Source organism: Stomoxys calcitrans, chromosome 3 (assembly GCF_963082655.1).
Source record: "Stomoxys calcitrans chromosome 3, idStoCalc2.1, whole genome shotgun sequence".
Classification (NCBI taxonomy): domain Eukaryota; kingdom Metazoa; phylum Arthropoda; class Insecta; order Diptera; family Muscidae; genus Stomoxys; species Stomoxys calcitrans.
The window spans coordinates 96758355-96773286 of NC_081554.1; the positions used below are offsets into that span (position 1 = coordinate 96758355).

The 14932-nt window shown below is 40.8% G+C and overlaps 2 protein-coding genes across 4 annotated transcripts in view; both read left to right on the forward strand.

Annotated features, from left to right (window-relative positions):
* Positions 1-976: 976 nt before the first annotated feature.
* The window catches only part of LOC106089167 (large ribosomal subunit protein uL13m), a 28403-nt gene continuing 14447 nt past the window's right edge, over positions 977-14932 (forward strand). The window contains exons 1-3 of one of the 3 annotated variants that reach the window (XM_013254950.1): positions 977-1087; positions 1325-1448; positions 1649-2113. In XM_013254950.1, the coding sequence (XP_013110404.1) occupies positions 1064-1087; positions 1325-1448; positions 1649-2037 (537 nt within the window). In that variant the 5' untranslated portion in view covers positions 977-1063 and the 3' untranslated portion in view covers positions 2038-2113. Of the gene's footprint in view, positions 1088-1324; positions 1449-1648; positions 2114-8991; positions 9083-14932 lie in introns of those variants that run through there. The other 2 variants (XM_013254947.2, XM_013254949.2) reach the window with 2 other exon arrangements.
* Positions 9443-14911, forward strand: LOC131995555 (uncharacterized). Its single transcript, XM_059364302.1, has 2 exons — positions 9443-9783; positions 14823-14911. Exons 1-2 carry the CDS (start codon positions 9483-9485, stop codon positions 14825-14827), a joined length of 306 nt encoding a protein of 101 aa, XP_059220285.1. The 5' UTR covers positions 9443-9482; the 3' UTR covers positions 14828-14911.

Sequence of the window (14932 nt, forward strand, 5' to 3'; positions counted from 1 at the left end):
AATTGTCGGAAAAGTGCTGCCTAAAACTACCGTCGCCTCAGTATACAACACACTGCTACAGCAACAACAACAACAACCGATAATAACCGGTATTCAATACAAACGTTGTGTTGCATTTGAATTTCGAAGGAGTTTTGCTGCAAATATCTCGAAATAAGTAGATTTGCATACACTGAAAATGTAGGGGAAACCTCGTGAGATTTTCGAAATCTCATCATAAATCTAGATTTGCTCCAAGTGTAAAACCATGTTTCCACTAGAGCTCTAGTTAGTGACTGCGTTTTTATTGTGATTAGCATTTTTATTGTGTTCAGCATAAACATTTCGGCCAGCAATTAAGTTTGTGAAACGATTTTTTTAAATTACTACTAAATTTTATCATTTAAATAAGAAATTGTCAGATATTAAGAAAAAGTGCAGTTCAAAAATCCCAATAATAAGCTATATTCCAGGATTCACTGAATAAGGTTAAGCCAAGCGATCAGCCGATATACTTTTTTTTTAATATTTGGCAGTACTTGGCATTGAGGATGTCAACTTGTTCTCTTTTTACATTCATTCTTTGTTTACGTTTTCTCCTATATGATGACATTTTCAATCGTCAGATTTGACATACTTAATGATGTTTATGGGGCCTATCCACTTTGTGTTTTTGCATGTGACCTAACCTTCTATTAGTGAATCCTGGCTATATTCAATACAAACGCAGTGTTGCATTTGAATTTCGAAGGAGATTTGCTGCAAATCTCCTTCAATAAGTAGATTTGCTCACACTGAAAATGTAGGGGAAACCTCGTTGCAAAACATGAGATGAGACCGAAATCTCGTCACAAATCTAGATTTGCTCCAAGTGTAACTATGGTTTTAAGTAACAGAGTTACAGTTATATCTAAACGTGTGGAGGAGACATTACCAAAATGCCACATGAAATCTACATCGTTAAGGGTCGACTAAAAAATCGATTAGAAAACATCTGTTCAGTTGCATGGAATTTATCGTCGACCATCGTTGAAAATTGTTATTTAATAAAACTTGTAATTTTTTGACTTAAATTTATACTGCAATGTCAATCGCAAAGCGAGTTCAGGTATTTATTACAATTCTTATTATTATTATTTGTAGTTAAGGGACCGTTTATGGGAAATAACTCCTAATTTTAAGGAACATTTCATGCCGGTGAAATGTAAGCAAAGCTTTTATACACAGTCCTTTTGTGGTCAGATCAGAACGTATATACATTGAAACGCGAATTCGGATGCCATCAACTATTCTATTCTAATTAACCTATGTATTAATATATGTTTTTCTGTCATTTCGTTGATAGCAATGGGCCACATTTGCAAGACAATGGCACATATACGACTGTACCTGGCAAAATCCTTTCGATTCAGCGAAACTTATATCACGACATTTGATGGGAAAGCAGAAACCTATTTATCATCCAATGAGTAAGTGATTCCACCTCATGAACATTTTATTAAAGTGTTTTTAAAATATACAGTGTACGTAATAAGAAAGACGGTTTTTTTGATAGTTCAGTTAACAAAATGAAATAAAAAGCAAAGAACATGAGTTAAATTCTGCATAGGGGTAAATAGAAAAAATGTATTTATAACGGCGTTCTTTTACTCTCATTCTATATTTGCAGATGACTGTGGTGATCATGTGGTGGTTATAAATACCAAAGAAATTGCTTTACCCGGTGATGAATGGATCAAACGTGTATACTTTCATCACACCGGATATCCAGGAGGTGCTTCGTGGACGCTTGCTTGGCAACTTCACGAAAAGGATCCAAAGATGGTTATGCAGAAGGCTGTTTATAACTCAATGAAAGGTAATCTACAGCGCAGATACACTATGCAGCGGCTACATTTGTTTGCGGATGATAAAGTTCCAGAAGAAATAATGGCAAATGTGACGAATCAAATAAGAGCTCTACGTGAAGTGCCACAACGGTTGGATATGATCGACAAGGAAACATTAGATAACTTCCCCTCCATCATGGACTATCCTAACGATTATATATTGCGTTAAAATTTATGTTTATTGAATTGTTGCTTTACAATAGATTTTTAATTTACTTAAATGAAGTGCGTGCTTGGTAAAAGTCCACAGTTTGTTTGATTGTTACATTACGATCGATGGGTAAATGTGCAAAATGTTTATGTTTGTTGTTGTAGCCACATTTGCATGTGAAAGTGGTTGTTGTTGTTGTTGTTGTTGTAGCAGTGTGTTGTACACTGAGGCTGCAGCCCTTGCCGATAAAGGACTTCGTCTGGTCAATCCGGTACGTACAACCGGCTGCCATGGGATTGATGTGTAAGTGGTGATCCCGTTAAGCACGTTCCTGTCCATAAGACCCATCGTTTCGGAAACGTTTTTGTTGTGGCAGTTTGTTGTGTTTTATCTTTCGTTTTCTTGATTCATATGGGTGTCCAGATCCAAGAACTCTGTGACTAAGATATGGTGCGTTCAGAGGGATCTGAGTCCGAGATGAGTTCGTCTGGCTGGGCAGTTAAACAGGTGACGTGTGTCGTGTGGTCCCTGGTCACAATCAGGACATTCATCTTGCACGTCGGCATCATTCCTTGCACTGTAGCAATTGAGGCGGCTGCACCCGCCGGATCGTAATTGAGCCAGAACCACTCTGGTTTGCCAGAGCAGGTCAATCTCTTCAGGTGCAAAGGGATGCGGTCGTTCTCCAAGGACTAAATTCACCCGGTAGCTATTTACCGCATCTGCTACCGTGTCTGCATGCATGTTGTCTTGACCCGCTTGATCTAGAGGTTCTCTCTAGTAGACGGAACCTCGCACTCTAGACCATGTAGTTCTACTTTAAGGCTTCTGAGCGATAGATACCTATCAACAAGATGATGATTTGGATGGTCTCTGCGATAACAGCCCAAAAGATATTGCTTAGACAGCATGTAGTTATGTCTTCGCACTAGTAGGATTATTGTCTCCTGGAGAGGAGGATAGGTAGAAGTTAAACAGTGCCGGAGATATCACCCCACCTTTGGGGAAGTCCCTGTTTCACTCTACGGTGCTTCGATTTTTTATCCCTAAATTGCACAAATGCCTGGCGACCACACAAATAATTCGCGACCCAGCGTTTCAGGCCTGGCTGGCGTATTGGCGTTGTCCTGAAATGTTGTTGTAGCAGTGTGTTCTACACTGAGGCGGCAGCCCTTGCCGATGAAGAACTCCATCTTGTCCATCCGGTACGTACAACCGGCTGCCATGGGATTGATGTCCTGAAATAGCTTGGCATGGTTGACCGAGTCGAATGCTTTCGATAGATGCCACGAGGATCGTCCTATCACATGGCCCGGGCTGATTGAAGCCACGGCAGATGTGTGCGGTGATGGCATGCAAAATCCATGCTGATGACCGGCAAAATCTTCAAAATCCATACTGATGATCGGCAAATGGAAATTCTCCAACGAGGCTCAGGAGGAGTTGTCCCTCAAGCTTCGTGGCTATTGGTGAGAGATGGGAGATCGGTCTGTTCGAATCCCCCAAACTTCGGTCCTTTCCAGGCTTCGGTAGCGGGATCACTCTACCTATTTTCCGGACACCAAGAACTATAAGAGTGTTCAAAGGCAGGTTGAGGACAGTAGTAAGGTATTCTACTCCAGGTAGATCCAGTTTCTTCAGCATTAGAGTAGAGATTCCGTCGGGGCCCAACCCCTTGGATGATTTGGTGCCACGGATGAAATTCGTAACTTCGCCCTCGGAGACCACGGATACAACCAATTGCTCTCCTCCTTGCCCTGTCACTCTCGGTATGCACAATAAATTGACGGTTGAACAACCTGATGCATCTTTTAGGATCAGTCGCGGTTACGTCGCCAAGAATGATTGAGGTCCTGTCATCCCGACTAACGGGGTTCGAGAGTGATAGTAGACCTCAGCTTCCTTAAACCGGTGCCTAAGTTACATTGTTCGAAGTGCTCCAGCCACAAATTCCGCTTATGTTCGTAGACTACCCTAGTTATTTCTAGATTCAGCTCGCTGATTTTGGGGTTAATGGTGTCCGTACAACGAAACCCATCACGCTCGTCTGGGAGTACCACTGCCTGCGCCAGAAAATTTGGCCACACTTGGGATATTCGACCGGCTGGTATAAAGCGTGCGGCTGCTGCGTTACTGATATTTCGGAATTTCCTCTCGGCTACTAGCACATTCGAGGGGGGTGTCAGTTTACTGAAGTGGCAGGATACGTCACTCAGGAGATCAATGGAAATGTGTGAGGAGCTGCTACACCTTCTCGTAATCCTAATTTCTGATGGTCTCGCCAGGATTCGAACCCAGGCGTACAGCGTCATGGGCGGACATGCTAACCTCTGCGCTACGGTGGCCTCCGTGGCTTCTACAGCCAAAAAGTACATGTTGGATGAAAGATTTATATCCATCTGTCTGTCCGTCCGTCCGTCTGCCTGTCGAAAGCACGCTAACTTTCGCAGAAATAAAGCTAGCCGCTTGAAATTGTGCACAAATACTTTTTAATAGTGTAAGTCATTTGGGATTGTAAATGGACCAAATCGGTCCATGTTTTAATATAGCTGCCATATAAATCGATCTTGGGTCTTGATTTCTTGTGTCACTAGAGGGCGCAATTCTTGTCCGATTTTACTGAAATTTTGCACGTGGTGTTTTGGTATCACTTCCAAAAATTCCGCTATGTATGGTTCAAATCGGTTCATGTTTTGATATAGCTGCCATATAAATCGATCTTGGGTCTTGATTTCTTGTGTCACTAGAGGGCGCAATTCTCGTCCGATGAGACTGAAATTTTCCACGTAGTGTTTTGGTATCACTTCCAACAACTGTGTTAAGAATGATTCAAATCGGTTCATAATCTAGTATAGCTGTCATATAAACCGATCTTGGATCTGGACTTCTTGAGTCAATAGAGCGCGCATTTCTCATCCGATTTGACTGAAATTTTGCACGTGGTGTTTTGGTATCACTTCCAAAAATAGCGCTAAGTATGGTTCAAGTCGGTTCATGTTTTGATATAGCTGTCATATAAACCGATATGGGGTCTTGACTTCTTCAGCCTCTGTAGGGCGCAATTCGTATCCGATTAGGCTGAAATTTTGCATGAGGTGTTTTATTATGATCAAAAACTATATTATTATTTATTTAAAGACGCCAATATCTCGCCTTGTCACATCGAGCGTCATAGGCACTCAGTATTTAAGCAAGAGGATCTCGGCGATAGGTCCTATGAACCGGTACAAGCTTGCACCCCTACGAAGCTTGACCGAAGCATATACGAAGTTGGCTACGGCAACATCAACCCACAGGCCGATCCTTGGTTCCATCGGATAAATTCGGCGTGTAGTGCAGGTTTTCATTCGTTTAACAGCTGAAAAGTTGAATCTATATACAGTTATCTGCAAAAAATAAGAACAGTTGTTGGACCGAGAAATAAAGGTTTCTAAAACGCCTAAATTGAGAGCTACGTAGATTGCAAAGACTATTTCCTTTACGAAAACGTCAAACACATGCTGTTTATTTATTTTACCCTATTTTAAACATAATAGCAAAAATGAACGTCTGCAAAATAATAGGGACACTTCTGGCTTTTACACAAATAAATGGTAATTAGAAAAAGGTAAAGCTGTCACACATATCATATGTAATTTTAGCTGTAAGCACCACACAGGCTGGAACATTGTGCTGATTTTTGTGTGGTGTTCATTGCTGTCACGAGAAGTTTAACTGCGATCTACCGGGTGCGTCCACAGGTTACGGAGTAGCTGCAACGGCAATCGCGGACAATCAGCGGTATCGGGCGGAGAGTCTCAGTGAGAGGCCGAGAAGAACCGATCGATATGACAAGGCGTGTTATTGGCACCTTTAAATAACAAATGGCCACTATGTTCTCGCGGCGATCGTTCCTTTGGACGGGAACGAGCAAGAGTGGTGCTCTATTCCTTCTGACAAAACTTAATTAAAAATCTGCTGTTTTTGTTGTAAGTTGAATAAAAGCAACCCCATATTAAATTGTTTTCACAACTTCAACAATTTGTAGCCATAAAAAAATAGTATTTGCTCACATTTTTAGGTTATGTCACTCAAAAATAACATACTAGTGTGAAAGCAAAAATTATGAATAGTATGTAAATTTGCAATTTTGACACTCATAACGAAATACCACTGATACATAAAAAGTGACATGTCATAAGACAAGAACATGTAGTGTGATGCAGCCTTTAAGAATACAGAAAGTGACAGCTCTTATGACATGCCTGATCGTGTAATAGAAGCTTAAGAAAGTTTTGAGTTACGAACGTAGCCAAATTATGTTCTAACAGCTTTTAATTCACTAAACGATTTCTTGTGTTTCAAAAGAATAATTTCCATTCAGCCTGTTTTATCAAAAGTTTGCGAGCATATATGGAAGATAGTACTATTTCAGCTTTCGGATTCCATAAGAATAAATAACAATTTTGGATATGTTTCATCTATACTCCCTCTTGCCTCCCGTTTTCCCCAAGATTCGGTCTTGGAGCCCTTGCTATTTCTTTTATGTAGAAATATGTATGATTTGCCTGAATGCTTAGATCTATTTATTTGCTCAGATGTTTTATTATACGCAGATGATGTTCTGCTTCTTTTTAATGGCCAATGTGATTTTCCTGAAGCTTTTGTGATTGGTATTAATCGTTGTTTGGATCTAGGTAGTAAATGGACTGGTTATAATGCTTTCAGAATAAACCCGCTAAAGACTTAAGCTTTGTGGTTTGGAAATCATATGTTTGACTTTCATGTTCTGTTGGAAAATAATGAGGTTGGTACTCGATAAGAACCTAAATTTTGGAGCTCATATTGACCATGGACATAGTAAAGCGTACTATAAATTGCGTAGGATATTTTCTACAAAAATTTATTTGCCTCTATGAGTGAGGAAATGACTGGCTTATGCTATGTTGATGCTTACTGTTAGATATGGTCTGGAGGTTGTGGAACTTTGTACCAATTGATACTTTTACCGATTGATATGAGAACTTTTTACCGATTGCTATGAGAATTTTTCTTTCATTCAAACATCGTTTTGGATTGAAAATTTGAAATTATTTCAGCTTTGATGAATTCTGGTTTCTACTTTTTGCCCCTCTTATATTGACTTTCGCTTTGCTCATATGCTTTAGCTTCTGAATGTGGTACCTTACTCTACGTAGGTACTTTTTCTTTTTTTATACCTACCAACATAGGATGGAGGTATACTAATCTAGTCATTCCGTTTGTAACACTTCGAAATATTCGTCTAAGACCCCATAAAGTATATATATTCTTGATCGTCTCGACGTTCTGAGTTGATCTTGCCATGTCTGTCCTTAAAGAACATACACGAATAGCTCCAATCCAGTCCCTGTCATTCTAATCCAATATAGTAGTCCCCGAATCTCTTTTCGAATCGGTCTCGGTACCAAATAGCCTGAAACCCTACTCAGTGTGCCTACCGCATACCACCATAGTGTCCATAGGAACTTTGATATATTGTATATCTAGCATTGCGATCATTCTACCGCCATCTGTGTTGAGATCCAACAGGAAGTTGTTTACTACTAGCAGAATTGGCGAGAACACCCATCCCAGAACGTTCTCCTTATCACTCGCCTTCTGCCCTTGAGCTATGCATGTTGTGTTCTGGAAGTATGCCTGCAGTTCTCCGACGTCAGACAGTTCCTAACCTTCAGGCCTTTTTTTGATAAAAAAAATAAAATTGTTTTGTTTGATATGTATGTCAAATTCTATGTTTTGTAAAAAGCATAATTAATTGGCTGTTTACATTTACGACACATTTACGAGAGCATAACCAGGCCTTAAAGGGTACGTTTTTTTATGTGGTTTGACAAGGTTACCACATTTGATTTTTTGGGTTTCTTTGGCCAATATATTGCCATTTACATATAAAAATTAATATGGCATCAATCAATTTATCAGCTGCTTACGTACATGCAATGAATATTCATTTACAGAATATTCTGTCAAAATCAGTGATTAGTGCAACTCTGTTCGCGCCATTTTTCGTTGTTTGTGTGTGTTGTGGTTCTTAGCTATAATACACACAACCAAATCTCGTTGACAGATAATGCACTTCGCGAGAAAAAATTTTATTCAGCTGTTAACGGTACACTACCTGCTAATTATGTCATGCGTACATGTTTACACACAAATATGAGTGTGTGGACCATACTCAAATTCATATATTTTGTTGCAATTTCAACCAAACCCCACCCCTTCGAAATTAATAAATAAGTTGTACATATCTTGTGATACGTACGAACATTTTATAAGATTTTAAAGATTTTGGAATAAATATCTAACTTTTTCGATTTAATGGCTGGTACTATTTTCGTTATTCACCGTTGAAACCCCTTATTTTTCACGAATACTGAATTAAATTAGCAAATTGATTTTGCTTTAAAATCTCTTGTCTTAGAAAAGTACTCGGCGAAATATCGCGAAATGTGAATATAGCACCAGCCGTAAATCGTACTTTTACTTTATTGGATAAACGTGTTGATAAATGTATATAAAAAAGTACAATACTTATGGGAATACATGCCGATCATGCCGATTAGAGAGTGCTCTATGAACATAAGGAAAGACTTATGAAAACAGAAAGTGACAGCTCATATGACATGCCTTATCTTCTAATGACGGTTGTATAGACTCTAGTCCCAAGATATATTCATCTACAGGTAGTAGCGGTTGGCCAATAACAAAATATTGAGTGCACTAGCTACCAAAATCAGTAATAAGTGCAAGTATGAATTTCTGTTTATAACTAGCTCCCGACATTTATCGTTATTTGTGTGTGTTATGATTCTTAACTATAATGCACACACACACAACTAAAACTCGTTGATAGATAGTGCGCTTCGCGTTCTACCTTGGTTAATATGTCTTGTTTAAGCCGACATGACGCCGCCGCCGATCAGATTTTGGATAAGCCGCCGTCGCCGGCGACAAGCCTCGGCTTCGTTCACAGTTGCATTCATACCATACACAATACGGCCCATAGTGCAAATTTGAAAAAAAAACAAAAATACACTCCCACGTAAGTAATAATATTTCTTATGGAGTACATACTCGTTCGCCTAGCAATTGTGCATTGATGTATTTCAAAGGGGGTAATGCACATTGACGTGCTCGTCTATGAAATCATATTTTTAATATGCCGATCCTCATTACGTATTTGGCTGTCAGTGAGTGTACATCGTTTTCTTTGGTCTTTGCGAATATTACTGTTTCAACCACATATACACACTTACATACACACACGTTTGTACTTTTTCGTGCTGGTATCTTTTGTTCTGGAAGCGTGATTTTGCTAAGCGTGTGGTGCTGAGTGGCTTTTGGAGGAATTTGGTCTGTGGTGTGGCTGTTGGTGGAGGCTTCTGCTGGAGTGGTGTGAATCCAGGAAGCTGTCGTTGGGAGTGAAGAAGAAAGAAAGCGCCATGGCGGCTAAGCCGCTCATTTTGGCGCATGTGGTGTCTGATAATTTCAAGTTGATTAAGACTAAGGAGAAATTGTATGATGTCAATAGGAGAATGCTTGAGGAAAATATGGATGAAGCGTGTGCAAGTGAAATGATTGCTGAGGGTGCTGCTATTGAATGTACCGTTGGGAGTATTGGAAGTGTTGGTGCGAGCTGCGACAAGATATTGGAAAGCAATGTTGCTAGTGGTATGAGTGGTGAGATGTGTGCTGGTGTGAGTGCTGCGACTGGAAGTAGAAGGAAGGATGCCGCTAAAACAGGTAACGGGGTATCTAGAGGACGGGAGGGGGAAGATGATATGCAGAATAAGAGAAGAAGAACAGAGGAGAATGTGATAATTACTTATAATGAGGGGCATGTTGGTGACTTTGCTGTCCTTGTCGATACATCAAAGTCTGATGAAATTAGAAATACGAGAAGAAGAAATGGTTTATATCTGTACGAGAAAATTAAAGATATTATTTCTGCTAGTGATGGCATTGATGAGATTAAGGATGTGGGGCGTACAATGTATAAGATAAAGTTCTTTACTGCGGTGGCAGCCAACAAGTTTGTTAGTAACAAGAGATTGGCTGAGAGGAATTTGAAGGCGTTCATTCCACGTAATTTTGTGGAAACTTTTGGTGTGCTCAGGGATGTACCTCTGTCGATTACTGAGGACGAAATTGCTGCTGATGTAAGAAGATGCTTAGCAATAGAGGATTCCCCTCTTAAATTGATGTCTGTACAGAGGTTCACTAGAAGAGATTTGGATGATAGAACAAGGATGATTCCTACTGGGTCGGTGAAGGTTGGTTTTAGCGGGGGTGCACTCCCAAGAGATGTGAAGGTGAATTATACGAGGACAATGGTGCATACGTTCTATCCGAGTGTAAGGCAATGCAGGAAGTGTGGAAGGCTTGGGCATTTGGAGATGGGCTGTAAGTCCAGCAGAAGATGTCTGAAATGTGGCGTAGAGGGCGATCAATGCGGAGGAGACTGTGAGATCATCAGGTGTGTGCTCTGTAGGAAGACTGGCCATCTGGCGTCTAACAGAGATGTGTGCCAAGTTTGGCAGAAAGAGACAAGGATCAACAAGTTGATGGCTGAGAACAAGATGTCGAGGTCGGAGGTTTTGGATTCGTTTGGACAAGTAAGAACTAATAGATTTGAGGAGCTGATGGACAATGAGGATTTCCCGCAGATGCAAGGGGGAGGAAGAAATGTTAGAGATAGAGTCAGAGAGTCTAACAGGATTTTGACGCCGTGGGCGTATAATGCGGTTGCGAAGAAGGTTTCTAATGCGCGTAAGGAGGTGGTTGTGGCGCAGGGCGCGCAGATACATCCGAGAATGTTTGATGAGGTGTCTCCCTCTCAGCCAGTATACCAGTACCCTGGCTACAGCAGGGTGAGTGAGCTGGAGAAGATCATGCAAGAGCTGCTGAAATTTATGCGGGATCATTTTACGCAAGTGGGCAGTGATGCGGGCCTGGTGGCTGTCAGGCATTTTTCAGAGCGTGTTAATAAAGTTGGAATTAGTAATGATGTTCAGTTGATTTCTACGGCCAGTAACAATGACAATCAAAATATTACAGTATAATGTGCAATCGCTGAAGAAGAACAAAGCTACATTAGAATATTTGCTAAACAAGGATGGTTTTGATATTTGCTGCTTATGTGAGACTTTTTCTCATGATGACGTTAACAAGAATAATAAAATTTTTAACTTTAACCTGGCGGAAAAGAAACGTGGTGATGGCTACGGAGGCGTGGCCATTGGCCTAAGAAAATATATTAGTTTTAAAACTTTAGACTTTGTTACTGACTTGGATATTGTGATTGTCAAAACTCTGAACTTGAAGAAGAACTTTGTCTTTTGTGCTGTTTATTGTCCTCCGTCTATATCGGTTCCTGCTTTCGAGCTTGAGATGTCGACTCTTTTGAACTACCTGGAGACTTTGAATGATGTTGTATTGCTTGGTGACTTTAATGCGAGATGCCTGGCTTGGGGTGACAGTGTCACCATGCCTAAAGGTCGGATCCTGCAGCAGCTAACTGACAATGCTGGCTTTATTTGCTTTAATAATGGTGCACATACCTACAAGAGATCCTTGGCTGATGATAATGGTACTGTTTTAGACCTTTGTTTTGCTAATGGTGCGTCGGAGATGGAATGGAGCACTTTATCCTTTTTAATTGGTGGAAGCCATCACTTTCCTATTGAGATTACAATCAAGTCGGATAGGATTTCCTATGGCAAGTTTGTAGCGAAGAATTTGCTGGCGGACGCCTTAAGTCGAACTTCTTTTGGGCCTGATATGGATGAGATTGAAAAGTCCTTTTTGAATGAAATAAATAGTGCTACTTTCAAGATTAAAGATAACAGGGTTCCCAAGTTCTGGTGGCAGAAGAACTTGGATGTCTTATTTAGATCTCAAAAAGCTGCCTTTAAGAAATGTCAAAGATATCCTACGCTGGAGAATATTGAAGCGGCGAGCACTGCTAGGAAAGAGTGGAAGTTGGCAGTATCAAATGCAAAGAGAGAAAGTTTTAAGGCTAACCTGGCTGGTCTGAATGCTGACCCGGGAACGAAACAGGCTTGGAATTTCGTTAAAAATGTGGTTGGGAGGCGCAAGATCGGTGCTACCAGCTCGTGGAATGCTGAAAATAATGAGGCATATTTGAAATTTCTCAAGGAACAAGTGCCGTGTGATGATGATGTAGCTGTAATGGATCTGGTGTGCCCTAGGGCTGTAAAGTTTGAATATGAGGATTTTGAGAGAGTGCTGAATGGCAAAAGAAAGGCGTCGGCTGGTGGCTGTGACGGCATTACGTATGACATGATCAAAGCACTTCCGGATATCTCTAAGAGCGTGCTGTTTACTGCCCTTAATAATTGCTTTGCGAATAATCTAATCAGAGATGGCTGGAGAAGGATCAAGATTGTGCCGGTGCCTAAGCCGGGCAAAGATTTGAAGGATTATAGGAATTTCAGACCAATCTCTTTAATAGCTGTCTTCCTGAAAATGATTAATCTTATGGTTAAGGATAAGGTTGCTTGCTTTCTGGAGGCTATGGGTTTCTTGCCTGAGCGATGCTTTGCATACAGGAGTGGGAGGTCTACCTCATCCTGTGTTAATGATTTATTGCACCGTACTGCGGTTCTTAAGGCGAATGGTTTTAAAGTTATGATTGTGGCCCTAGACATCGCTAATGCTTATAACTGTGTCAAGATTGAGGTACTGAGCAAGATTTTGGTTGGTTGTGGTTTGGAGATGCATTATATAGCGTGGATACGCAATTTTTTGTCAAATAGGATTTTGTGTCTTGGCAAAAGCACAACCACTGTTGTCGATGGTCTGCCGCAAGGGAGCTGTTTATCCCCGCTGCTATTTAATGTTTACACGAAGAACCTACACGAAATAGAAGATCGGTCTAGCTTGGTTTACCAGTATGCGGATGATTTCTTGATAATGGTGTTTGATAAAGACTTTAATGAAGCGGAGAAGAAGCTTCAGACGAAGGTGCAAGCCTTTTATGATCTGTGCAAAGAATTAAATCTTTCCTTTCAGGCGGATAAATCCCAGATTATGTACCTGGCGAAGGGCAGCAGGAAGAAGGTGAGCCTGTCTGTTAATGGAGCTGTGATTCAACAAGTCAAGACCCTTAAGTATCTAGGAAGGACGATAACTGCATCGTTATCCGTTAAAGACCACTACACGCGAATTGCCAAGGAAGTTGAGTCAAGAAAAAATGTTTTTAAATTTCTGACACCTGTTAAGGGAGGTCTGGATCCGGCCGTAGCTCTTAATCTATATCGTTCTCTGATAAGATCGAAGCTGGAGTATGCGAGGGCTACTGCAGCCCATACTCCGATGAGTATAAATAAGAAGATTATGACAACTCAAAATGCCACTCTGAGAAGATGTTTGGGAGTGACGCCCTCTACGCCAATTCATGTTATCTATGCCCTTGCAAATGAGATGCCTGCCGCGGAGCGCAGTTTGTGGCTGACGGCTAGGGAGTTATTAAGAGTGAAATCTATGAACCCAGATTTATATGCAATGGTTGCGGAAAACCCGTATGTACGCTCCAGCTATAGTCATGTTTATCACATGTTTCATGAGATTTTTGATGTGATTTCCGTTGTAGAGGAAGAGTGCAGGCCTGTCAGTCTGACGGTGCGGTCTTCGATTGTTTGTGGAGACAGAGCCAATGTTGCTAAAGAGATTTTTCAGAAAATGTATTGCAAAGAGATAGCGGAGTATAAAGATGATGGTTTTGTTGTGTTTGCCACGGATGCATCGGTGAAAGCTGGGAGTGCTGGATGCGCCGTTTTTAATGCCACGCGGGATCAGCGGTTCCTGTTTAGAATTCAGGGGAAGACGTCAAGCCTCTTCTCTGAGTTAATAGCGCTGTTTAAGGCAGTTGAGATTGCGGTGGAGGATGGCTGCTGTGAATTTGTTGTCTTTACGGATAGTCTAAATGCCTGCAAACTGCTGAGTGCCCCTCGTACGAAGAATCACCTTGTTGCTGGAATTTTTCGGAAGCTGAATTTCTCTAATATCAACAAATGCCATATTGTATGGACACCTGCCCACGTTGGTATTAAAATCAATGAGACTGCTGACTGGCTGGCTAAGTATGCAGCAGATTTTGGTGCCCCTGTTAATTTTGATTACACCCTCGAGGAAGGGTTAAGGCGTATAAAGGATGAGATATATGATATTTGGAATCGTGACTATCGTTTGAAATCTACTGAAAAAGGCAGAAAGTTCTTTGAGCTGTTTCCTGATATTCCCTCCCGTCCCTGGTTCCTAGGGGCTGACTTGGAACCTGCGGAGAAAAAGATACTTAATAGAATGTTTACAGGACACACCTATGATAAAACCTATTTGCATAGATTTAACCCCGGTTTGTCATGCTTTTGTGACAAATGTGGCTGTCGGGAATCTGTGGGGCACATGATTTTTGAGTGCCCTAAATATCGCTCACTGCGATCTCGTTTTAGTATTTTTAGTAAATATACCAATCTCAAGGACCTGCTTGAGTGTAAACAAGTACCTGAATATAAATGTTTATTGTGCTTCATCCAAGAAGCCAAAATTGATGTTTGATGAATGAATCTGATCGCTTCATGTATGCTGTTACATGTTTCGCTTCTTTATTTGATGCTTTTTTTGTCCATACCACCATCTCATTGTACACTCACCTTACCACTTTACTTGCAGTAGTTTAATGGATCTGTGATATATGCCCTCTTGGGCGAATGTGATATTTAGATGCTAATTTTTTTCTATTGCATCTTCTCGATTAATAGCATAAGCACCCTCGACGTACAACAATCTTGACGATAGACTCAACCACTTTCAACACTTCTTGACGAAAAAGGAGCATATAATTGGAATTAATACGAGCTTTTTGGAGGAT